Consider the following 27430-nt stretch of genomic DNA (forward strand, 5'->3'; position numbering starts at 1 on the left):
CTGTGTGTCTATACGGGTAAGTAGCAGAGCTGTGTGTCTATACGGGTATGTAGCAGAGCTGTGTGTGTCTATACAGGTAAGTAGCAGACCTGTGTTTGTCTATACGGGTATGTAGAAGAGCTGTGTGTGTCTATACGGGTATGTAACAGAGCTGTGTGTGTGTGTGTGTGTGTGTGTGTGTGTGTGTGTGTGTGTGTGTGTGTGTGTGTGTGTGTGTGTGTGTGTGTGTGTGTGTGTGTGAGAATGTAAGTAAGTGTGTATAACACTGTAGAGAGACACTATACTCCTCCCTATTTTACCCTAGTACACTAAAATTAGAGATAATGACCCCCTCACTTTACACGGTCAGGGAAGTATTAATAGGAAAGAAGTGTTTTTCCTATTTTCGGCTGTCTAAGGCTACTTTCACACTAGCGTCGGACGACGCACGTCGCAATGCGTCGTTTTGGATAAAAAAACGCATCCTGCAAAATTGCTTGCAGGATGCATTTTTTCTCCATAGACTAACATTAGCGACGCATTGCCACATGTCGCAACCGTCGTGCGATGGTTGCGTCGGACCGTCGGCACCAAAAAACATTGTATGTAGCGTTTTTTTGGTGCGTCGTGTCCGCCATTTTAGACCGCGCATGCGCGGCTGGAACTCCGCCCCCGCCTCCCCAGAGCTCAGAATGGGGCAGCGGATGCGTTGAAAAACTGCATCCGCTGCCCCCGTTGTGCGGCGCTTTCACAATATGCGTCGGTACGTCGCATTGCGACGTGCGTCATATGACGCTAGTGTGAAAGTAGCCTAATCCTGGGGTGTCTTATCGTAAGGAGTGTCTTATAGTCTGAAAAATAATCAATTTTATGATAAACCATAAAGATTGATCTTCAAAAATGAAGATATTCATAAAAAAAAAAAATAAAAAAAAAAAGCAGTAAGATATCTAGTGCTGAACTCAAGCGAATATAATAAGGCACAGAAGTATATATTTTTACTTGCCAGGTCTCGAGTTGGTTGAGACAAATGCTTGTGCTGGCTCCAATACAAGATAATCTTTGCTTTTGAAGCCAATCTGACAACTCTTGCTGCAAAAAACCAAGAAGGGTCTCACAAAGCCCCAGGAGTTGTTTTACCTGGTCAAGTACCTCCTTTAAAAAAAAAAAATAAAAACAATAGTAAAGTTTTAAATGTAGCAACAACTATGCATTCAAAACTAATCAAAGGGCTTTGTTTAGGGCTCTTTTAGACGTTGGTGATAATCTGTCCGATCTTGGATCACAATGCAGGGACTGGCAGTGAGTCTGCCGACCATGACAGGTTCATACAAACATATGAAGCTGTCATTTTCGGGGTCAAAAGACTCGCGGCCAGGCTGTGCATTGTGATCCAAGTTTGGACAGATGATCACCTATGTCTAAAAGAGCCATTATCTGGGAAATCTATGGCATATCGATAAGATATGCTGTTCAAGTGCAACTGCTGCGTGTCAGGCACTGGTTGGACCACAAATGGCTGAGATGGGACAACCCATTATAATTACCAACTGCTTTATTAAACCTTTTTTTAAACAACCAGCTTAAATAAACTACAGAAAAGCCATCCACTTTTTTCCTCACCCTGCGTTTTCGGTCCAGGTCATTTAGATGGGCCTGAATCTCCGCACTCCTTCTCTGGAGGTCTGAATCGGTAGGACGTGAAGCTACTGTAAGCGATAATGCAGAAATGTTAATACAGCAGTCACTTACATTTATGATGCAAAACACAAAAAAGTTAAAGGATGTGACCAGGATAACAATTAGTTTCTAAATGGAGTCTCTTTGGCAGATTAGGACTAATGCAGATCACCACAAAATGACCACTTACAGTAAGTACCATAGCCGAAAATCACAGCTTATCAGCAAGTCTAATGACTATGAGGATGTAGGGTCAAAGCCGTGAAACCCCTCCAGAATGGGCTGGAAATTGCATCCATAATACAGACGGTAAAACGCGGCCACATTGTGGTCGCCTGAATTTGGCCTATCCATCATTAAAAAGGGAAATTCTTATTCTTATTCTTATCACCTTATACACAAAGTTTTGAATTTTTTTTTTTTAAAGAAAAGCGTTACTTATGGATTATATAATTGTGGTCATCTAGATGTGGACCCTGATTGTACCTCCATACAGACATGGTCCATGGTCATACCCTGCTCCTGTCACATTACCAAATAACAGCACAATTAAAGACTCACATATTACTAGAATTCTGTTGTGCACGTCCCAAGAAAATATGTGTGTGCCGCCACCGCATCCACCTTGACAATTTGGAAGCGTTCATAGAGAAATAAGTGACTCTGGGTAATCAAAAAATGAGCAGAGAACCTTGTGCACAGGTCCATGAGAGGCTCATGGCAGCTACTACATGGGCACTTAACAGACATTGGGGTGGAGGACTTCCCTCACTTAAAGCCCCCATTGATATACAGAATGGGCATATTTTCCTAGAGGGTCACTTTATTGCAATCTTTTGTCCTTCCCTGCCTGTTTCTCACCACATGGTAAGGGAAAGCGGTTCCACAGCTGTCAGTACCCAGAGAAAAGGGCTCATTTTTTTTATCCAAAAACTGTTGCATTAGATTAGACTTTTTGCGTAAAAAGGGCAGAGGAGAGTGTTCAGGCAAATTTGAGCTGCGTATTTTAACCCTTTTTCAACACGTGACATAACAGTACGTCACACGTCGGGTGTTGGTGTACTGAGAGGGCTCAGAAACTGGCATCTTATCTGGGGGATACACAGATGGAATTGTCTTGTACCAGCAGGGACTGGAGCTTGCTCCGATCGCTGCTGTCTATCTAATTTAAAATGCTGCTTACAATCGCTGACAGAAGAATTTAACTAGCTTGACTGCTCCCATTAGCCCCCTTCATAGGAGCATGTCATATTCGTTATATACAGTGAGACTGCAGTATATAGAAGTGATCAAATGGATGGAGTAAAGAAAAGAAGGTTTCAAATATATTTATATATCAATCAAAATTTGAATCATCCCCCTTTTTCATGTTCAACATTAAAAAAGAAAAGCTAAATTAGGTTTGATACTGCCACATAAAAGTCTGATCTATCAAAATTTCAGCTTAATTACCCCATATTAACCAATTTTAATACAAAAAACACCTACTACATTCAACATTGTAATTACAACACAAAGAAAGAAAAGTTATGGCATTATGCAAATCTCAGGATCAAAAAAGAGGTTTCTATTTTTTTTTCAGAATTTGCATATCATTAACGTTTCAAAAAAAAAAAAAAAAAATCTCAAGTTATTTTGCAGAAGGTGAGTCACCAGTGTGATGTGTAATGGCCGCTCTCTGCTCTCTGATCTCACTGCAGAGCTGTGTGTGATTATACCTGACACATCTGCTGGTTCCTCTCAGCTTTAGCTTTCATCTTACAGGCAGACAGGGTTGTAAAACAGCAAAGCTGTGAGAGCTGCAGCTACTAATGTGCTTTTTAGGAGACAAAGTTCAGTTCTCCTGTTTGTGTGTTAGTTACATGTCTCACACTGGTAACTCCCCTGTCCTTTACAATAATCTCTTGAGTCAGATTCTCATGCTGATCTGTGTCTGGCCCTTAGTCTTGAACAGCTCATTTACATATAAGACATCGGATCACATATATTAAGGTATCATTTTATTCAGCTTCCTATGACCTACATGCCCACATGGAAGGCTTAGGAGGGCTAACCCTACAGACAGATGCCCTTCAATGGTTGTCTGAGGAATGTTCTGCCACACTGAATGCACTTGGGCAGCAAATTATCAAGATCTGACAGCTCCCTTTGCAATTGCCAACCAATGACTTCCGAGATGTGTTTGATGATGGGGGACAACTCCAGAGATGCTGCAAGCCATGGTGACACAATTAGGCCACGCAAGCTGCTCACTGTAGCACAAGCACCGTAAAATCCTTTTCTCTGAGCCATTCGTTGGGGGACACAGACCGTGGGTATATGCTACTGCCACTAGGAGACTGACACTAAGTGATACAAAGAAAGTTAGCTCCTCCTCTGCAGTATACACCCTCCTGCTGGCTCTCAGCTAACCAGTTCGGTGCAAAAGCAGTAGGAGATCAATAAAAACATAAGAGCGTATAGCATGTCATATTATATATGAGAGTATAGCATGTCAAATTGTAAAACAAACACAAGCTAATAACAGGGTGGGAGCTGTGTCCCCCAATGAATGGCTCGGAGAAAAGGATTTTACGGTGAGTACACAAAAACCCCTATTTCTCCTTCACCTCATTGGGGGACACAGACCGTGGGACGTCCCAACGGAGTCCCTGGGTTGGGACAACATCAGATCAGGCCCGGTGTAACCGCCATTTACAAGTGCGCCACCGCGGCCTGCAGAGTCCGCCTGCCCAGACTCACATCTGTGGAAGTGTGGGAATTATAGTGCTTCAAGAATGCATGCGGACTGGACGAATCCACAAGCTTGCAGGCGTGCTTTGCCGATGCCTGGTGCCTAGATCCCTCGATAGACAGGGAGATAGGCTGACATCTAACACGGAAGGACTCCTGGATGTTGAAACGAATCCACCAGGCTAACATGGCCGATGAAATGGCTAAACCCTTCCTGTAACCATCAGGAAGCCTTCTTATTGTCAGGAAGCCCAAATAAAGTGTCCGACCTTCGAAAGGACGCCGTCCTCGATACTCAGAGCACTCACTTCATTGAGATTATGGGGAACCCATTCCGTTTTGTAGACTGGAGCCGAAAGAGATGAGGGAAGAACGATGCCCTCATAACAGTGGGAATACAATACCACCTTGGTAAGAAGGGACGGGGATGGCCTGTGAACAACCTTGCCTCGATGGTAATAAGGAAAAAAGTCTGAAAAAACAGAATGGCAAGCTCTGAAGACTCATCAGGATCACAAGATCGCAGAGAAAAAAAGTGCGACCTTCCCTGATAAAAAAAAGTCTGTCCAGATCAAAAGGAGTCTACTGTAAGACTCCCAGGACCATTAAGGTCCCAAAGATCTAACGGTATGCGATAGGGAAGAACTACATGTGAAAACTCCCTGTTGCAAGAAGACGGAAAGATACTAGCTCCGCAAACAAACTGACGTGGTCAGTGCGGATCCACGAGGATCACTGGGGCCTTTCTGCTTCCGAAAGGCTTTCGGAAGTAGTGGAAGAGGAGTTATGGAAACTGGTACCACGGAAGAACCAGAGCACGCACTGCGATGGCTCTTGGATCTCGAGGCCGAACGATGAACTCGAGTACATTTGCGTTCAGTCTGGGCGCCATCCGATCTACCACTGGAGAGCTCCAGTGAAGGCAGATCTGATGGAAGACTTCTTGGTGAAGTTCCCATTCACTTGAGGGGAACCCTGACGGCTGAATATGTCTGCCGCCCAGAGTTCTATTCCTGGGATATGTACTGCCGAGATTACCGAATGATAGATCTCGGCACATCAGAGAATGTGAGGGACCTCGGCCCATGGCGCCTGACCGTGGGTACCTGCTAGATGATTGACGTATGGCACAGCTGTGGCATTATCCAATTGAATTTGGATGGGGTGACCCGCCAGAAGGCAGTGGACCTGCTGTAGGACTAGCCGTACCTTTCGGATCCCCAGAGCAATGATCAGGAGAAGAAGACTGGCATTGGTAGTCACCAATAACCATTGAATCGGGAGAAAGGCCCTGGATAAGGATGAGCTCAGAGACTACCCTCTGAAAGCCTGTTTGACTTGCTGAACACGAGCGGAGCGAAGGAAACGGCTTCCATTGTCGTCACCATTTTTCCTCAGAACCCTCCTAGCAAATCGAATGAAATGAGGGGATGAGTGATCAAGTGCGCGAGCTCCCTGTTGAAGGGCCACGACTGTCTTGAGGGAGAATTACCATCCTTCTGGAAGTGTGCAGGATCATCCACAAAAAGGATCTACTGGGCTGGAAATGAGGAAAACTTCTCTAAGTTTAGCTGCCAGCCCAGGTGAGATGGTATCGCAAGTGATATAGACGACTCAGCGTAGTCCTGGAAGAGCGGCTAGAAAGTTGACCAAATAGGGCAGGACGACCACGCTTCTAGGGTGCAAGAGGAACATGACAGCCGCCATGACCCTTGCGAACACTCTGGGTGTGGTAGCAAGGCCGAAGGGCAAGGTCGTGACTTGAAAATGCTGTTCGCGAATTGAAAAGCGAAGGTACTTTTGAAGAGGGGAAAAATAGGGACGTGAGGGTAAGCATCCTGAATGTCGATGGATGCCAGAAACTCCACCTTTTTCTGTTGAAGTAATGGCTGAGCGGAGGAACTCCATCCGAAAAAGGAGGACGTTGTCAAAGGTTGTTAGAAGTTTGAGGTCCAGGATCGGTCTTACTTTTCGTTCCCCTTTTTGGAACCAAGATCCCTTAGATCTAGACTGTCCTGGACAACCCTTCCACTGCTGGTTGGGTCTGTAGGAAACATACGATCCTTTGTTAGACTCCCGCTCATAAGATTTTATTGGTCAGCTGTACTGTCTTCGGGAAAAGGTTACTGGTGTGAATCAAAGTAGCTAAGGTCTCCGACCAGGAGACCATTGCTCTAGCAACCCATGCGGCGGCTAAGGAAGGGTAGAGCGCTGAATCCGAAGCCGCAACACGAAATGAACCAGATTTTCTATCTGACAGTCTGTGGTATTTTTAATTGATGATACATCGGGAGGGATACTGGTAGGTATACCACAGGAGATTCTACCCGGTTAATCTGCCAAGTGGCAGAATGCGCGGCTGCATCCAGCAGTTCTGGAAAAAGCCGTCTCTTGCCATCGCCGCTCTCTTTTGACAGTGCAGAGTTAAAAATTAGGAACCCACGGTCCACCATCCTCTTAACAGGGAAGTGGAGAGGGATCGTCCGCCTTCTAACATCATCTGCTAAATAGTGGTGATGCAGAGGGGGGTGCTCAGATGCCAAAAAGGGTGCCTCTGTACATCCACAGAGTTCAGGTCCCCGGTGGACAGGGCAGGTTGTCTGGCGTTAGGCTTGGATGCAGAAGAGGATACATGGAGGCGACACTTCATGTGCTCGTCTGTTGATGGTGTGGGGAGATTGGTGCCCTTTAAAGGACCCGTCACCCTTAAAAATCAGACCAGGCATGGCATCCCACATAGAGGCTTCTGTCCAGTGAATCGCTTATCCGGACTGAATGGCAAATCTGAGGGAGCTTAGTCTCCTTATGAGGGACACTGCGTAATGTAGAGCAGAACCGGAGTCCTCATCAATGTACAGAGATTGGTTGATAAATAGGTGAATCCATCCTTTTCTGAAGCTCTGGCAAGTCCAGATCCAAGGCATTATCTGATCCATATTCAGAGCCTTGTTCTCAGCAAATCATTGGGGAGAGAGATCAGGAAATGAAAACTTCCGTTTTCTAGATGCCTGTACGTTTCTAGAATACTTGCGGCCTCTGCTAGCCGACGGCTCCCATGTAGGAGAGGGACCATGTATATCGGTCCTGCGAGCACTCCGAGCCACAGAGGGTTCACGGAGGGATTCAATCTCTTGGTCAGAGAAACCATGGATTGCGGTCAGTGACGAAGACCATTGAGGGGAACTAGGTACTCTGACATAAGCTGGGATCAGCGGCGGAGGGCTTCTGTGCTCATTTTGGGTGACGGGCTTCGGATTGATCATGTGCCTTTAAGACCAGGGCATACTGGTCATGTGCCTTTAAGACCAGGGCATACTGATCATGTGCCTTTAAGACCAGGGCATGCTGGTCATGTGCCTTTAAGACCAGGGCATGCTGGTCATGTGCCTTTAAGACCAGGGCATGCTGGTTAGGTACTTCTTTTCCCGGGTACTGATGTTGCAGAGTCGTCGTGCCCCTTTAATGCAAAAAACCGTCGCCCCTGTGTGAGCCGGCCGGGTGGACCAAGATGGCCACCGGGAGTTGCAGAGGTGATAAAATCTCGTAGAGAGCGAGAGGCGCCAATTCGGGGGGCGGAGCCACAGACACGATGTGGGCAGAGCCTCGAAACTTCCATGAATAGGCCCAAGTCGGGGCCTAAATTTCTGCAGCCGGCGGGAGCGATTCCAGCGGTAGAAGTGAATGGCGTTGTAGTGGCCGAGAAAATTGAGCGTTCCCGTGCCAGGCGAGAAGCGCCAGAAAAGGTGGTCTGAGCCGCCTTAGCGCGCCATAGTGCGGGCGCGACTTCCGGGATGCGGCCTACACATCGGCCAAAGCCGGGGGCTAAATTTTTGCAGCCGGCCGGAGCGTTACCTCAGGGAGGTGGGCCACAGGGAAGCTGAGGCTGCCTGTTAGCATGTGAATATCCCACTGCAGAGGCCACCGCTGACTGGATCCACTCACCATCATCGCGCGTCTCGGCACGGAGCCGCCGCGGATGACTGTTTCAGCGCCGAAGAAAGCACGCGCACTCTACTGTTCTGCTTCAGGTCAGGCATTGCAACGTGAACGGTGCAGGGATAGAGGGGTAAACCTCAATCCATCATCCCTTTGTTAGGGAGGTGGAGAGGAACCGTCCGCCTCCTTGTGCCATCCGCTTTAACAGTGGTGGCACAGTGGGGGCTGCTCGGACGCCATACAGAGGGGCCTCTGTACATCCACGGAGTTCAAGACCCCTGGTGGACAGGGCCAGTAGTTCGGCATTAGGCCTGGCTGCAGAAGAGGGTACGTGGAGGCGACACTCCATGTGCTCGTCCGTTGAAGGCGTGGGGAGATCGGTGCCCTTGAAGGGGCCCGTCGCCCCTAAGAATCATGCTCAGGCATGGCACGTTGCAGGAGAGGATACGGAGAGATGACACTCGCCGTCCTCGCCTGTTAATGGTTCGGGGAGATCGGAACCTTGAAAGGATCCATCGCCCTATTCGTCCGTGGAAAAAAATTAAAATAAAAAAATTTAAAAAGGGAAAAATAAAATAATAAAGAGTTTTGAGTCTGAATAGCAGACCCGTCCGTGTGCCTCCTACGGACACTAAGCAAGAACTGGTTAGCTGAGAGTCAGCAGGAGGGTGTATACTGCAGAGGAGGAGCTAACTTTCTTTGTATCAGTGTCAGCCTCCTAGTGGCAGCAGCATACACCCACGGTCTGTATCCCCCAATGAGGTGAAGGAGAAATACCCACTTTGGAGAAATGGCAGCACCACTGGTTCCATGACCGTCTCAATGTAATGCTGAGCTGTTAGTGTACCTGGAATCAAGCCTAAAGGGATTGGTCTACCACAAATTAGGATACCCCACACAATAATTTTGTGAGTAGAACTGTTGTGTGGCATTCTCTTATGAAAGACTCTTCACACAAACCATCATAAGACATTTGCATTACAATAGGTTATGAGCTAGACGTCTAGCTACAGTTGTTCTATTGATCTCACGCTACCTTTCAAAGGCTGTCCCGGTTCAAGGCAAGATGGAGATCCATCCTCCTCAGCAACGAGTCTTTGACATAATGATATCCAGAGATTAGTCTGGAGATGATGTGGGCAACACCATGAAAAGGAATTAATGATGGAACGTGAAGGTGTACCAGCAGCAATTATTTTCAACATGTCAGGCCACATCATAAATAAAGAGAATCAAGAGTTTTTACGTATAAAAAGTATATATTTTTTATTTCATATAATTTAATAAAAATTTTTTCCTTTTTATAATAAGTACAAAGACAATCTGTCAATATGGACGAAAAGATGATCCAATCAAGTAAAAATACAGTATAGACGCTGATATACAGGACTGACTTTGTGCTGATTTTCTGCCCAATATGCATATACACAGTAATCTAAGGTAAATATAATTTAAATACAATTAGCAACACCCAGTATATATTAATGTAATTATAGGTGTCACATTTTGTTTTCAGTAGGCGTATACACAATGATCCAAAGTGGGCTTAGTTTAAATGAAAATGCCAACACCTAATGTAATTTAGTAATAATCGCGCAATTGCGCAAGTTCAATGAACCCATAGGTGTCACACTACATTTAAAGAAAGATCGCACATAAACATATAACAATTTGCAAAGGTTATTTACCCATGTTATAAAGATGTCAGTCCTGGCAGCGTTCGCTATCCCGACGCGCGTTTCGCGAGAAAAGACTCTCGCTTCCTCAAGGGGGCGTGGTCTTATAGGGGTAAGCGTCTGCCTTAAGTACGATCTGGATCCGGTCACCTGTTATCATACCGGCGAATAGTACGGCGCTTCTAAGCGTCAGGTGTGGATGCCGTTCCTAAGTAACTATCTGCCTATCAGCGATCTCCTTGTACCTGCCAGAAGTAGCGGCCGGCGCCAAGCCGCATAACATCCGACACGCAACAGGAGACCGTGAACTGACAGCACAGAGAAGGGCAGCGCTATTATCGCACTAAGGCCTTAGTGCGATAATAGCGCTGCCCTTCTCTGTGCTGTCAGTTCACGGTCTCCTGTTGCGTGTCGGATGTTATGCGGCTTGGCGCCGGCCGCTACTTCTGGCAGGTACAAGGAGATCGCTGATAGGCAGATAGTTACTTAGGAACGGCATCCACACCTGACGCTTAGAAGCGCCGTACTATTCGCCGGTATGATAACAGGTGACCGGATCCAGATCGTACTTAAGGCAGACGCTTACCCCTATAAGACCACGCCCCCTTGAGGAAGCGAGAGTCTTTTCTCGCGAAACACGCGTCGAGATAGCGAACGCTGCCAGGACTGACATCTTTATAACATGGGTAAATAACCTTTGCAAATTGTTATATGTTTATGTGCGATCTTTCTTTAAATGTAGTGTGACACCTATGGGTTCATTGAACTTGCGCAATTGCGCGATTATTACTAAATTACATTAGGTGTTGGCATTTTCATTTAAACTAAGCCCACTTTGGATCATTGTGTATACGCCTACTGAAAACAAAATGTGACACCTATAATTACATTAATATATACTGGGTGTTGCTAATTGTATTTAAATTATATTTACCTTAGATTACTGTGTATATGCATATTGGGCAGAAAATCAGCACAAAGTCAGTCCTGTATATCAGCGTCTATACTGTATTTTTACTTGGTTGGATCATCTTTTCGTCCATATTGACAGATTGTCTTTGTACTTATTATAAAAAGGAAAATTTTTTTATTAAATTATATGAAATAAAAAATATATACTTTTTATACGTAAAAACTCTTGATTCTCTTTATTTATGATTAAGTTGAGTTTAGTATACTTACTTATAGGTGTATTGCTGGTTCCGTTGTAATGTCAGGCCACATGTTGCTTGTCCTAAAGTGAGCAGCCTACGTGTCCCAAATACGAGTCTCCGGACTTCTCTCTGAATTTTTTTTTTTTTTTTTTTAAACAGGCTTTATTTTCCATTTTAACACAATAACCCTGCCAGCAGAGGATCTTGATGATTTCCATGTCAAGTGCATTGAGTCTTGCAAGAGATTCCTCAGACAACCATTAATCACCTCAATGATAGCATCATGCCAAGTGTATATACTAAAAATAAAATATTTATCTACATCATAAAAATTTCAGAACATTACTTACATTGCATTTTGTAAGTTTTATATCTGAAGTCAAATATTTCCTGTTGCTCCTCCAAAAATTTTACTTCTTGATCTAGAGACTGAAAATAAAGAGGAAAGCTGTCAAAAGGAGTTGCCACCATAAAATATATATTACAGAAAATCGAGGAGGAGCAAAACTATTTTTTTTTCTCCATAATTTTTTTTTTTTTTTTTTTTTTTACACATGCAGCTGTGACCCCCCTACATACAATTGTCATATTTTCAAATTACTTAAATTCTAGTTACAGATTCTAGATTCTCACTTTACACATTTCTAGGACAGGCATCTTCTTCACTTATACTATATTTGACTAAAGTGTAAAAAAAAAAATTATATATATATACGCTGGTCAGAAAAGTGCAGCTCCATTTCAGTTGCTTCTCATCTGGTCATTACGTCTTCCTATAAGGCCGGCGTCACACTGGCGAGTTTTACGGACGTAAGAGCGCAGAAAATACGTCCGTAAAACTCGCAAAATAAACGGCACAATTATTCTCAATGGGGCTGCTCCTATCAGCCGTATATTACGGTTCAGTATTATACGGCTTTCTACGGCCGTACAAAATCGCAGCATGCTGCGTTTGTCAGCGTATTGCGCAAAAAAAAAAAATCGCCAATGAAAGTCTATGGGGGCGAGAAAAATACGGATTCCACACGGACCAGCAGTGTGACTTTCGAGAAATACGCAGCGGTGTTAGTGAAAAGTCGGTAATTCAATTGCCGGCTTTTCATTTCTCCTGCCTAAACCCGACAGGATATGAGACATGGTTTACATACAGTAAACCATCTCATATCCCCTTTTTTTTTTTGCATATTCCACACTACTAATGTTAGTAGTGTGTATGTGCAAAATTTCAGCGCTGTAGCTGCTAAAATAAAGGGTTAAATGGCGGAAAAAATTGGTGTGGGCTCCCGCGCAATTTTCTCCGCCAGAGTGGTAAAGCCAGTGACTGACGGCAGATATTAATAGCCAGGAGAGGGTCCATGGTTATTGGCCCCCCCCGTGGCTAAAAACATCTGCCCCCAGCCACCCCAGAAAAGGCACATCTGGAAGATGCGCCTGTTCTGGCACTTGGCCACTCTCTTCCCATTCCCGTGTAGCGGTGGGATATGGGGTAATGAAGGGTTAATGCCACCTTGCTATTGTAAGGTGACATTAAGCCAAATTAATAATGGAGAGGCGTCAATTATGACACCTATCCATTATTAATCCAATTGTTTGAATACGGACCGCATTGTCTTACGCCGAGTGTGACGCCGGCCTAAAACTGGTCAAACCTTGCCCCTGCTGGTGAAAGATTTGTCTTCCTGTGCTGTGTGCTAAAGCTAAGTGGTTGGAGTAGAGTTTTTGTAGTAGTGTTCTGTGGTTTGCTGTAGTACGTGTTTATCTCCTGGTCCCTGTTCCCATTTAGTTTCCCTATTGTTGGTTCGTGCTTTTGTTTGATAGAGGTTTTCTGTTTTATGTCTTTGATTCTTGTTTACCTTACATTTCTGTCCCATGCCTCATGGGGCCAGATGAGGGTTTAACAGGAGCATAGTAAGGTCGGAGACTTAGGCCTCTCTAGCTTCAAGAGTACCCCTGGGACAGGGATACTTAAGGTTCCAGGGACAGTTTGAGGTCCCCCTTCCTTACTGAAGACCGCGATAGTGTGACACTACCATTATGATATTGATGTGAACTGTAGGCCATCCTCTTACCATAACCTGTTCTTTTGCTTCATTCGAGCGCTGCTCGATTTTACTTTGCTGCACAGTCTCCATTGGTAACTGAACTTGCAGTCCACTCTGCGATTATAGAGAGATGAAGATAAATAAGATGTAGCTCATCACATCCTCCAACATTATTGTTCACTTCCTACACTTACATCAATATTATACACAGGAAACCAGAAGTGGAATATGTTGGTAGATTTTACATTTATTTTATATGGTCCAAAACATTTCTGGGGAATACAGATATCCAAAATTATTTCATTTCTTAAAAGCTTATAAAACCTAACACCGTTAGGTGCAGAAATGTTTGGGCATTTTAGCCATTCACCAAAACCTATTCAAGATACAGTTATATAATCAATGTTAGGTTAAAGTGCAGACTCTCAACTTTAAAGGCAACCTGTATCATGAAAAAATTATTATTTACCTGCAAATATAGGGTTAATCTGCAGGTTAATAGTGTTCTGAACATGCCCGGAGCAGGCATTAGACCCCCACTTCCGGGAGGAAATGAACGGTAGCATTCCAGTTATGGAGGTGGGGTGGTGCTGGTTCCGCCACCGCTGTGTTTGCTGAGTGGCGGCTATAACTGCGACCACAGCATTGAATGACAGCCGGCCCTAATGTCAGTCAGTGCCGGTGGAGCGGTCATAGCAGCTGCTCTCTATACAGTGAGCGGTGATTGAACCCGCTTTGGGAACAGAAGCAGACAGAGAGAAGAGGACCCCTGTGCAGGAACAACGTATGGGTCCTTAGTCTAATAGCTCATCATAATGCACACTTCCACCTGTTTGGAGATAGGTTTGTGGAACCATAAGTAGTATGTGGCGGTAATGTCCACTTGCCAAAGCATTTTTGCAACTGTTGCAGTTAAAAAAAATATATCTAAATCTAATATTTTACCCACAACCTTTGTCGGTGAATAACATAACTGAAGGTACTCATTTAGATAAACATTAAGAAAGATGCATAGTACATTATATACTGTGTTTACAGGTACTTGCATGCACTAGACAAGGGGTCCCCAACCTTCCTTACCGAGGGTCACATTCAGGTCTGAGAGATGGTCATGTGCCACATCCATAGCCCTCCCTTCCCCATAAATATTGACATCCAGCTCCTGCCTCCTCCATAGTCGTGACACAGAGAGACCACATTAGCGGTATATTGACAGTCAAAGCTTCCCCACAGAAATAACACCTTACCCCATTGGGTATTCTCCCATCAAGCACTCCCACCACACTATCATATCCAGCTTCAATCACTATCTCTATCTGACAGTATCATCCCATCTCCAATAGCACTTTCTTAATTAATCCCACCAATCCCAAGGCTGGTACAAGCACACCCAGATCTAATCCTCTGAGTTTAACTCCCAAACGTCACCATCTGTAGACCTGCTCTTCATGGTTGTTTGATAGGCCTGGTGCTAATGCTCCAGAGATACTAGTTGGGGATCCCTGAAGTAGACTAGGAAGATTTTGGAAATTCAGTAAATTTTTTATTTTGGGATTTCCACAAATGAAGTAAACCATGCCTGTGTATCCTGGGATTCTGAAATAATCTGCTTCTCCTTTTGTAGAAGTGCACGGATCAATTCTGCTAGATGCTGTGGGTTTTCCTGGTACTCACTCTGCAACAACAACAACAACAAAAACGCCAAGTTAGTAAATATAAATTCATATTCTTGGCCTCAATGAAAAAAAGAAAATGTGTATGATGGTTTTAGCCACGGCATATTCACATGGCATCGCATTATGCATCTGTAGATAGAAGGTAAAACCAAGAGAGATTCCAAAAGAGAGAAGAGGTGAGGATTAGAGATGAATGAACATAAACAGAAAAGTTTGGGGTCCCACCAGTTTTTGACAACCAGCCAAGCTAAAGCAAACAGCTGGGGGGCTAGTATTCTTAGACTGGTAAGGGGTCGTGAATATTGCCCACCCCAGCCTAAAAATAACAGCCCCACAATAGGCACATTTATGGTGTGGTGGCTAGTGGGGTAATGGTTATGGGGTTGATGTCAGCTGTTTTATAGCTCAGAGGTTAATAATGGAGAGGCGTCTATAAGACGTTCTCATTACTAACCAAGTAGTTTGATTGTAAAAAAGACATAGCCAGAATAAAATCCTTTTAATTGAAATAATGCCACAAACTCTTTTATTTGAAGTAAAAATGCAGAGTTATACTCCCCTTTACACCTATTCAACTGAACCCCATGTCCCCTGGAAAAGAAAAATAATAAACAACCATATCCCTCACCTGTCCGATGTGAAGATTATCCATACTGTCCCAGGGCAATCTGGATGATTTGGACAGCAGTCACATCAGTGAACGCTCTCCCCGCCAGCTGGCTCACACTGGCAGAGGAGCATAACCACTACTGCAGTGTCTAGCGCTGAGCTGCTGTAAGAAAGTTCACCAGAGTTTAAAGTTGATGAACCCCGGTGACTTCATGGCACCGCAGCTTTCTCACGCAGCGAGAGGTGCCATAAGTGAGGTCACCGGGGTTCAAAACCATCCAGATTGTCATGGGACACTACGGATTATCTTCACATTATTTCATTATCTCTCTCTCTGTTATCAGCGACAGCAGGAATAGGCTGACTACAGTAGTACTCATCAGCTGATACAACAGCTCTCTGACTGGCGGTAATGAATTTACCGTTGATCAGAGCCCATGTTTGCTGCACTGTCATGCAGATGACAGAGTGGGAAACAACAGATGTTCAGGTCTGCAGTCATTTGACTGGGGTTCGGGTACTGTTCTGGTACCCAAACTGAATTTTTTTTTTTTTTTAAAGATGTTCAGCTGAATCCACTGATATTGAAAATCCACGGGTTTACTCATCACTAGTGAGCATCTTTCCATTATACAATTACTCTCTTTGCTTTCCCTCCTTATTTTGACAGACACATAATACTGATTTCACACTGTACTGCTGAGTGCACGCGGCCTAAGGATCAATTTACACACGCCAGTCATGTTGCAATACTTTCTGGCACTGTCCTATTCATGAGCATTGGGGTTTGCAGAAATCCAAACACAAAACAACCGCATTCAGATTAATGGATTTTCAGTAGTATAAATTGCCTGCAGTAAATCTTCTGTGTATGAGCGTGCCCCAACAAGCCAATAATGTATGTGGTCATCTGGAAAAAAATGTTTCTGTCCAATGGAGGCAAACATTTATTATTTCTATTGGATAATTGCCAGCGGAGGTCTTGAAAATGTTTTGAAAGTATACACCTTTTCATTATACAATGAATAACCTTTAGTTAATTAAACTAGCACATCCTTTTAAGAACATTTTTTTTTTTAGAAACTGACAATTGTTTTAGGCCAGTCTCACACGTCCAGATAATTCCGGTACCGGAGAAAATGGTACCAGAGTTATCCGTGTCCGTGTGTCGGTGTGCTCACGTGGCACATCAGTGTGGCACACGTGCGGCAGCCGTGTGCCGCCTGAGGACCACACGGACCGTGCAGGAGAGACAGCGCTACAGTAAGCGCTGTCCCATGCATGTGGTGCTGAAGGCGGCATTCATCTCTTGTCCCCTGCAGCGCTCGAGGGGAGAGAAGAGATGAAAAATCTATTTTTTATTAAAAATAAAGTTTGGGGTCACCTCCCGCGTCCCACCCGCCGCGCACCAGCCCGCTTGCAGAGAAATACTCACCCAGCTCCCGCGATGCCTCCTCTCAGCGCCGGCAGCCTGTCCTGTGTGAGCGGTCACGTGGTACCGCTCATTACAGTGATGAATATGTGGCTCCACCCCTATGGAAGGTGGAGCCGCATATTCGTCACTGTAATGAGCGGTACCACGTGACCGCTCACACAGGATAAGCTGCCGGCGCTGAGAGGAGGCATCGAGGGAGCTGGGTGAGTATTTCTTCTGCAAGCGGGCGGGCGCACGGGGGGTGGGAGGTGACCCCAAACTTTATTTTTAACAAAAAAAAAAATAGATTTTTCATCTCTTTTATCCTGCGAGCGCTGCAGGGTACAAGAGATGAATGCCGCCTTCAGCCCCACAAGCTGGGGACAGCGCTTAAACTGTAGCGCTGTTTCTCCTGCGGCGGTACTTACACACGGAGGAGAGTGCACACTGTTCTCCATGTGCACGTGTGCAGGAAGCTTTGCGGACCGTGCTGCCGGAGAAAAGCGGACATGTCTCCGTGTTTTGCACACGGACACACGGTCCGTGAAAACACGCAGGCATGTGCATAGACCCATTCATTTGAATGGGTCTACGTGTGTCAGTGTCTCCGGTACGTGAGAAAACTGTCACTACACGTACCGGAGCCACTGACGTGTGAAACCGGCCTTAAGGGAACCCTTCACTTAATCTTCATACCTGATCCACCACCATAACATTATGAATCTTTGGAAAGGCTTTCAATATCTCCCCATATAAACTGTGTGTCATCTGGGTGGTGCCATCCAGGTAGAGGCATGCAGTGCAATCCCCCCCCAAGCATGCCTGACATCCCGAAAGCAGGATATGTAATTCCAAGTCAGTTCTGGTACCTGCACAGATGAATTTGAGGCCATTACACCACCTTTTCACTGCACATGATCCTGATGCCACCAGATCTGGTTTGGAATAAACTATCCTAGCTTGTTGGACTTCAATCAATCAAGGACAACATTCATGACACTTCACCCAAACACTAACAACCGGGTGACTCTTGAAGTGTAAATAGCAAATCAGTTTCAATCTGTCTTTTCCAGCTTTTTTTTGCAGCAACGAAAATGACATACACACAAAAAAAAAAAAAAAAAGAGTTCATAACCTAGTCATATCTATGCAAGATCATCTTGCATGTTATATTGAGGCTTTTACTTCTCTTAAACTATGCAGGCTTCATATGACACCAAGCATTTAAAGGGAACCCATCAAAACAATTTTGAGGCTATGTGCACACGTTGAGTAAATGGATGCCATTTGTGTATCTCTTGACATGAAAAACAGAGCTGCAAAAAAACAGTTTTTTCCCTGCATTTTTGAATGAAGTCAATGGTGAAAAGCGCAGGGCAAAAACGCACAGAGAACTGACATGCTGATTATTTTCTGCACGAATCGGCAAGCCAAAACTGCTCAATGTGTGCATGACACTTCAGGTTACTCATTCACTTTGCTGGCGTCAGGATTGCTTCAGGTTTTGCTAGCAAATCTGCAACAAAAATACGCTCCAAATCTGCAACGTGTGCACACAGTTTTAGGCTACGTTCCCACGATGAGCTTTTGATGTTGCAGATTTTCTGCACCTATTAAGTAGATTAGGTTACATGCGTTATCAGGTTTTTTGTCTCTCGTTGGTATATCATCATGTTTTAAGTAAAGATTGATTCTTCCTGGTATTTGGCTTTGACAACTTTATTGATGAAGTCATGTGCGTTTCTGCCATGGAAAAAAAAAGAGTGGGAATATAAACTGATGATGACCTTTGACAGTCTTAGTCCAGGAATGAATGTTTCACATGGATTTATGTCTTTTTACATCAACTAAGGAATTTGCCCCTCAGACCATGTGAGGTCATCACAACAGAACCAGACCCCAATCAGAGGACAATAAACCATTCCTTATCTAAGCACTGGTCCAATATTTATGGACATAACTGTTTATCAATCATGGTAATTCTGCTTCATGTCACCTGTCTTATCCATGGTTTTTTATTTCTGTGATATGTTGTGCATAAATATGTGATTCTCCAGAATTTCTTTTAGTCTATGCCTGATGAAGAGACCCGAGTAGTCTCGAAAGCTTGCAATTTGTTACCATCTTTTCAGTTAGCCATTAAAAGGTATCAACCACTGAGGACTCACAATTCTAAATATTATTCTCGCATTTAATACAAATCTATGAGAAAAAAAATCTGCACATAATTTCTCTTGCAGGTACGCTGAGATTAACATGTTGCACATTTCATTCATGCACCGCAGGTCAGTTTAGATGGAGTTAAAATAAAAAAAAAAAAAAAAAAAAGGCACAGTGGGCAAGAGATTTTTTATAAATCCCATCCACTTTGTGGGAACTGTAAGATGCTGCGTTTTTGACATCGCAAAACCTCATCAAAAACTCATCACGGACACAGCCCAAAGATCCAGCAGGGGATCATACCGGATGGGAAGAGTCGGATGCGAACATTGCCGGACTAGTCTGGTCTTCAGCGATGGTTCACGTGGAGACTTTCAGAGAAAGCTACCTGGTGGCAATAATGCTACTACATGATTCAATCTGCCCGTGGATAAGGCAGCATGCATCGAATAACAGGTTCCCTTTAAAAGTAGAATTTCGACTGCTGGAGAAGACTGCATTGAAAATTAGCAGCAACTTGCAGGGACAACAGCTGCTTGCCAGAGATCTCGTGAGCCGCACCCACAATGGCTAGCTGACTGCTGCTGCGGCTCTCAGATAACCCCATTAACATCACAGTGAACGCAGACTGTCGCGCGGCGGCTACCACATATGTAGTTCAATATGAAAATATACAGAGAACATGAATCTGATGAAGACTTGCATGCAGGTTTGCGGTAATATTCATTTCCAGATGGTGTCCCAAAAACACAATCAAAATGGGGGAAGAAATATACTACCTGTAATTTCAGCTTGAAATTGCGTATTCCATTAGCTTGCACCACTTCATGAGTCTCTGTAAACCGGCTGAACTGTATGTCTAGGTTTTCAAGAAGATTCTGGAACAGGACAGTGGCTAATGACAGATCCCTTGCTGCCAGCTTCCTGTAACATGCAATGAAAAGAATTGCACAATAAGTCCCCACGGCCAGAAATACCGTGGACACTCCTATGTAAGCAGGTAAAACTAGCAGAATAGTTATGTGACAGAACAACATGGGAGACATTGTGTGACAGAGAACAACATGGGAGACATTGTGTGACAGAGAACAACATGGGAGACATTGTGTGACAGAGAACAACATGGGAGACATTGTGTGACAGAGAACAACATGGGAGACATTGTGTGACAGAGAACAACATGGGAGACACTGTGTGACAGAGAACAACATGGGAGACATTGTGTGACAGAGAACAACATGAGAGACGTTGTGTGACAGAGAACAACATGAGAGACATTGTGTGACAAAAACAACATGGGAGACATTGTGTGACAGAGAACAACATGGGAGACATTGTGTGACAGAGAACAACATGGGAGACAATGTGTGACAGAACAACATGGGAGACATTGTGTGACAGAGAACAACATGGGAGACATTGTGTGACAGAGAACAACATGGGAGACAATGTGTGACAGAACAACATGGGAGACATTGTGTGACAGAGAACAACATGGGAGACACGGGAGTAACGGTGCTCATGTACCCCTTTACATAGGTGGTCAAGCAGCTCTCTCTGCCAGGTTCCTCATACAGGTGCCTGGCACCTTTGGCGGTGGGCTAGGGTGAATTTACCCTGGACTGGATCAGTCATTCCTGAGAAGGCTCAGTTTCTAATCGGCCAGTCTAAACAGGCTGCCAACCGCCCAAAGAATGCTCATGTGTCTGGTGAAAAGATTTCTAAGCTTCCTTATAAATCATAGTTCTTGGCAGCACATTGTCTTGTGTAAGCAGGACATGTGCTGCCGAGAAAAAGAAACTCTATTCACACACATGAAAGTATTTTTGGCCGGTCTAAACAAACTAATAAAAGGACCGCTGATCTGCTTCAGAGTAGCCTACCGGCGGTTGTTTAATGGTCGCTGGTTTTGGCTTACAAATATGGATTTAAAATACTGACCAAATACTGGAGGTGTGAACGTGGTCTAAACAAAAGGTTGTCACCTCCATGTATCTGGCTACTTCCTTACTCTGGGAAAGCTCCATACACATTAGATGGTCGCCCAGTGCTACAGAAATCAGCAGCTTCAGTCGACATTACTTATAATATATACGGGGCCTTCAAAGCCAAATCTTGCTAAATACAATGTCATGGATAAAAACAACACGATTATTAAAAAAGGGTTCAAAAGCTGGAAACTTATTAAAGAAGTTTCGGTCTCGTTTTTGATACCACACTTCCTCTGCTCGTACGTGATCAGCAGGAAAGTTCCAGTTCTTCAAAAGTGACACCAACCACACAAGTCTGGGTCTCCTGCTTTTTTACCTCTGTTTTATAATTTCACAAGAAAAGGCATTATTTCTTCGTATTAAAGGAACAAAAGCGTAGAAAAAATAAAAAAATAAATAACAGCAAGTCCTCATCACCATCAAAACTATTAGAAATGTACACAGAATGGAAGAGCGGAGCAGCTGGGTCAGGAGATGAAGAAGGGAATGATTTCTGCAGGGACAAGAGACTTCCTGTTTCTATATAGAGAAGAATTATCTGGGTAGAAAAGCAAAATGAGCAATTGTAAGTACACTGCCTGTGAGGGGAAAGGGTGCTCGATGGGCTGAGACACCATTTATTCTTAATGGGAGTGTGGAAGATTTGGGAGCAGCGTTCAGCTAGTGGTCAGGGCTCCTATTAGGACGAATGGAGAGGCAGTGCGCATGATCGACCTCTGCTCCACACAGACGGGGCTCCGCAGAGCCTTGGTTCTCAGGATCAGTCTGGCATGGCAGTTGGACCTCCAGTGATCAGAAAGTCATCCTCTATCCTTTGGAAACTCAGACTTGCTATTTTCTACAACTACTACAAAAATAAAAAGCAAGTTGTAAATATCTCTAAATGCTGCTACCAATGGAAAAAAAAAATTCAGCAAAAAAACAAAACAAAACAAAAAACCTCACAGTAATTATGGCCCCCAGTAGGCAGCGAGGAAGAGGGGGCTTCTTTAATCAGCCCCTGCAATGGGAATCAGCAACATAATGGAGCCTGTTAAGGTGTATTGCAGCCTAGCCGGCGGTTCTGCTCCTATTGCAGAAAGATGAGAACACACATGAAGGACACAAGACCGTCACATTGTGCAGAGTCGTGGGGTCTTAGCTCTATAGGTCTTACAGTGGTTTGGAAACAAATGTTGGACAAACAGCTAAGGCTACGTTCACATTTGCGTTGTGCGGTGCAGCGTCGGCGACGCAACGAACAACGCAAATGTAAACGCATGAACAACGCAGCTTTTTGTGACGCATGCGTCCACTTTTGAATGGTTTTTGGCGCAGAAAAAACGGCAACATGCAACGTCCTCTGCGCCCTGACGCATGCACCACAGTGACGCATGCGTCACAAAACGCAAGTGCAACGCATGTCCATGCGCCCCCCATGTTAAATATAGGGGCGCATGACGCATGCGTCGCCGCGGCTGCGCTTGACGCAACGCTAATGTGAACGTAGCCTTACGAGTTGAGATGCCGGCCTCCACCAATGTGTGTCCTACGTCCTGGACAACCTCTTTACACTAGCAATGATAAGTGATGGTGCCAGTGCAGCTAAACACAATCCCAGCCGCTATGATCAATTAGGTACCATAACGAGCAAACAAACAAAACTTGACAAAAAACAGGCAATGATGAATCGGGGCCTAAATGTCTACAGCACGAGGTTCTTACCAGTCTTGTGATTCAATCCATATAGCCAGGTACTGCCGCACCGACACCGGAAGAATTTCTACATTGTAGACATCTAAGACTTTCTCTAGGAATACACTACTCAGCTTCAAGATCGCTTCCCATTGGCTCATGTTGTGACCAGAAGACTGTACTCGTAGGCAGCACTAAGATATGGAAAACGTAAGCCATATAAATAAAAGTGACTTTTTCCCCTTAAATAATAAGTAAATATATTAACTTATAATAAAAACAAATTGTTTTTTTGCTACTCCATCTGGGAACAGCATGATGTACGGGCAGAGACCCAGATTCCAGCGATGTGTCACTTACTGGACTGTTTGCTGCAGATCTAGGAGCTCTCTGAATGTTGAGCTCTGTATATCTCTGCCCACACCACCGATTAGCAGCTTTCTGACTACGCACAGTGTACACAGAAAGCTGCCAGTCAGTGGTGAGGCTGAGGTTATACAGAGCTGATGAATATGGAGGACTGCCTGAAGGTTTACTAGTCCTCTAGTGATAATCTCCGGATAAAAGGCACTTTATAAAAACTACAAAAAAAAAAAGCAGCCCAGTAAGTTACACATCGCTGGAATCAGGGTCTCTGTCTCTACATAATAGTGTTCTCAGATTAAGTGGCAAAAACTTGGTGATGGATGGTCTTTAAAGTGTGAAAAACTAGTAGGGAAAGGACAAGAGGAGACTCAATACTCAATGAAACGCTCTTTTTCTCTGGTGTGTTTTGGTCGTTTCCAGAGTGCTTTTTCAACTGTCGAAAGGTTGTTTTTTTTTTTTTAAGGAGTGCCTTCTTTACAGGTATTTTCTGCACTGTTTTTTTTTTTTTCCAAGAAAAAAAAGCCGAGAAACCGCTTAACCCCTTTACCCCCAAGGGTGGTTTGCACGTTAATGACCGGGCCAATTTTTACTATTCTGACCACCGTCCCTTTATGAGGTTATAACTCTGAAACGCTTCAACGGATCCCAGTGATTCTGACATTGTTTTCTCGTGACATATTGTACTTCATGTTAGTGGTAAAATGTCTTTGATAAAGCCTGCGTTTATTTGTGAAAAAATGGAAATTTGGCGAACATTTTGTAAATTTCGCAATTTTCAAACTTTGAATTTTTATGCCCTTAAATCACAAAGTTATGTCACACAAAATACTTAAGTAACCTTTCCCACATGTCTTCAGCACAATTTTGGAACCAAAATTTTTTTTTGTTAGGAAGTTATAAGGGTTAAAATTTGACCAGCAATTTCTCATTTTTACACCATTTTTTTTTTTTTTTAGGGACTACATCACATCTGAAGTCACTTTGAGGGGTCTATATGATAGAAAATAACCAAGTGCGACACCATTCTAAAAACTGCACCCCTCAAGGTGTTCAAAACCACATTCAAGAAGTTCTTTAACCCTACAGGTATTTCACAGGAATGTTTGGAATGTTTAAAAAAAAAAAAAATGAACATTTCAACTTTTTTTCACCAAAAATTTACTTTAGCTCCAATTTGTTAAATTTTACCAAGGGTGACAGGAGAAATTGGACTCGAAAAGTTGTTGTACAATTTGTTCTGAGTATGCCGATACCCCATATGTGGGGTTAAACCACTGTTTGGGTGCATGGCAGAGCTCACGAGGGAAGGAGCGCCATTTGACTTTTCAATGCAAAATTGACTGGAATTGAGATGGGACGCCATGTCGCGTTTGCAGAGCCCCTGATGTACCTAAACAGTAGAAACTCCCCACAAGTGACCCCATAATGGAAACTAGACCCCCCCAGGAACTTATCTAGGTGTATTGTGAGATCTTTGAACGCCCAAGTGTTTCACTACAGTTTATAACGCAGAGCCGTGAAAATAAAAAATAATTTTTCCCCCCCACAAAAAAGGATTTTTTAGCCCCCAAAATTTTTATTTTCCCAAGGGTAACCAGAGAAATTGGACCCCAAAAGTTATTGTCCAATTTGTCTTGAGTACGCCGATACCCCATATGTTGGGGTAAACCCGTTTACAAGCAGAAATGGTTGTATTGGGCCCACACATACAGGTCCTTCTCAAAAAATTAGCATATAGTGTTAAATTTCATTATTTACCATAATGTAATGATTACAATTAAACTTTCATATATTATAGATTCATTATCCACCAACTGAAATTTGTCAGGTCTTTTATTGTTTTAATACTGATGATTTTGGCATACAACTCCTGATAACCCAAAAAACCTGTCTCAATAAATTAGCATATTTCACCCGGCCAATCAAATAAAAGTGTTTAATAACAAACAAAAAAACCATCAAATAATAATGTTCAGTTATGCACTCAATACTTGGTCGGGAATCCTTTGGCAGAAATGACTGCTTCAATGCGGCGTGGCATGGAGGCAATCAGCCTGTGACACTGCTGAGATGTTATGGAGGCCCAGGATGCTTCAATAGCGGCCTTAAGCTCATCCAGAGTGTTGGGTCTTGCGTCTCTCAACTTTCTCTTCACAATATCCCACAGATTCTCTATGGGGTTCAGGTCAGGAGAGTTGGCAGGCCAATTGAGCACAGTAATACCATGGTCAGTAAACCATTTACCAGTGGTTTTGGCACTGTGAGCAGGTGCCAGGTCGTGCTGAAAAATGAAGTCTTCATCTCCATAAAGCATTTCAGCCGATGGAAGCATGAAGTGCTCCAAAATCTCCTGATAGCTAGCTGCATTGACCCTGCCCTTGATGAAACACAGTGGACCAACACCAGCAGCTGACATGGCACCCCACACCATCACTGACTGTGGGTACTTGACACTGGACTTCAGGCATTTTGGCATTTCCTTCTCCAGTGAACATATATCCCCTTAAAAAATTAGATTTTATTATGAATATTTTAAAAATACACCACCCAGTGCTATTTAGGCACAATTCGGCCTAAAGGTAAAAAAGACCAAGGTCTAGCGCATACCCTGCAATGGCCTACTCTGTCACCTGCCTGGCTGTGGAGGTTGGCACCCTAATTACGATGTTTTGGCGCCCCCACTCAACGTGGACTACCCCTCACTGCCCTAGATCACCCTATGCTGCAGGTGTGAAAACAAAATACATAAGAACAGAGATGAAGAAAGCAAAAAAATGGTCAAAAAAACACACAAAAAAAACTCAATAGAAAAAAATTAGCAAAAGAACAGATGCAAAAGCAGGATATTAGATAAGACCTATATAGGCTCCGGCCCCTTTCATAAACCAATTTGCTAAACACCAATAATAGGCAATGGGTATGCTGTCAGATGTGCCACATAAAAATTTATAGCATCAATCACTACAGCCTATACCACATATACTCAAAATACTGCAGTTTGTCTAGCTATTATTAGCATAAATTATACCCATAAGGGATTAAAGCCTGCAGTTAATATTAAACACAACCCAAATAGATAACCAGGGCCAAGTATTTAAGGTATCTCAGTGGTGTAGGTAGAATTATATGTTATTTATCATGATATATTGCACTTCGCCTCATAGCCTTAGCATAGATAACTGCCTTAAAAATTGCAAATTATACCATATACATTTTCTTCTTCATGGACTATCAAGCCATAGATATACCAGCCCTAGGGGGTTGCCCCCATATATAAACAGGGCTAAACAGTCACAAAGATACTAGTGCAAAAGCCTAAAACAGGCAAGACTGTGCTACTCATCTATGGCATCTAACATTTTGAGAACCCTCTGACGGGCCTCCTGATGAACCGAACTACGGGGAAACGCGTTGAGGCGAGGCACAGTGTATCATGATAAGTAACACGCCATCCTGCTTATACCATTGTAAAATTGTACAGTCTTGCCTGTTTTAGGCTTTTGCACTAGTATCTTTGTGACTGTTTAGCCCTGTTTATATATGGGGGCAACCCCCTAGGGCTGGTATATCTATGGCTTGATAGTCCATGAAGAAGAAAATGTATATGGTATAATTTGCAATTTTTAAGGCAGTTATCTATGCTAAGGCTATGAGGCGAAGTGCAATATATCATGATAAATAACATATAATTCTACCTACACCACTGAGATACCTTAAATACTTGGCCCTGGTTATCTATTTGGGTTGTGTTTAATATTAACTGCAGGCTTTAATCCCTTATGGGTATAATTTATGCTAATAATAGCTAGACAAACTGCAGTATTTTGAGTATATGTGGTATAGGCTGTAGTGATTGATGCTATAAATTTTTATGTGGCACATCTGACAGCATACCCATTGCCTATTATTGGTGTTTAGCAAATTGGTTTATGAAAGGGGCCGGAGCCTATATAGGTCTTATCTAATATCCTGCTTTTGCATCTGTTCTTTTGCTAATTTTTTTCTATTGAGTTTTTTTTGTGTGTTTTTTTGACCATTTTTTTGCTTTCTTCATCTCTGTTCTTATGTATTTTGTTTTCACACCTGCAGCATAGGGTGATCTAGGGCAGTGAGGGGTAGTCCACGTTGAGTGGGGGCGCCAAAACATCGTAATTAGGGTGCCAACCTCCACAGCCAGGCAGGTGACAGAGTAGGCCATTGCAGGGTATGCGCTAGACCTTGGTCTTTTTTACCTTTAGGCCGAATTGTGCCTAAATAGCACTGGGTGGTGTATTTTTAAAATATTCATAATAAAATCTAATTTTTTAAGGGGATATATGTTCACTAGTCAATTCAGATTC

General features: G+C 43.6%; 1 protein-coding gene across 3 annotated transcripts in view; it reads right to left on the reverse strand.

Annotated features, from left to right (window-relative positions):
• STAT2 (signal transducer and activator of transcription 2) overlaps positions 1–27430 on the reverse strand; it is a 150455-nt gene that overhangs the window by 103436 nt on the left and 19589 nt on the right. The window contains exons 2-8 of one of the 3 annotated variants that reach the window (XM_077297604.1): positions 22755–22918; positions 19839–19983; positions 14780–14875; positions 13228–13314; positions 11509–11587; positions 1603–1688; positions 986–1134 (exon numbers count right to left, since the gene is read on the reverse strand). In XM_077297604.1, coding sequence (XP_077153719.1) covers positions 986–1134; positions 1603–1688; positions 11509–11587; positions 13228–13314; positions 14780–14875; positions 19839–19983; positions 22755–22885 — 773 coding nt within the window. In that variant the 5' untranslated portion in view covers positions 22886–22918. The remainder of the gene's footprint in view (positions 1–985; positions 1135–1602; positions 1689–11508; positions 11588–13227; positions 13315–14779; positions 14876–19838; positions 19984–22754; positions 22919–27430) is intronic. The other 2 variants (XM_077297606.1, XM_077297605.1) reach the window with 2 other exon arrangements.

The sequence above is a fragment of the Ranitomeya variabilis genome, chromosome 3 (genome assembly GCF_051348905.1).
Source record: "Ranitomeya variabilis isolate aRanVar5 chromosome 3, aRanVar5.hap1, whole genome shotgun sequence".
NCBI lineage: Eukaryota > Metazoa > Chordata > Amphibia > Anura > Dendrobatidae > Ranitomeya > Ranitomeya variabilis.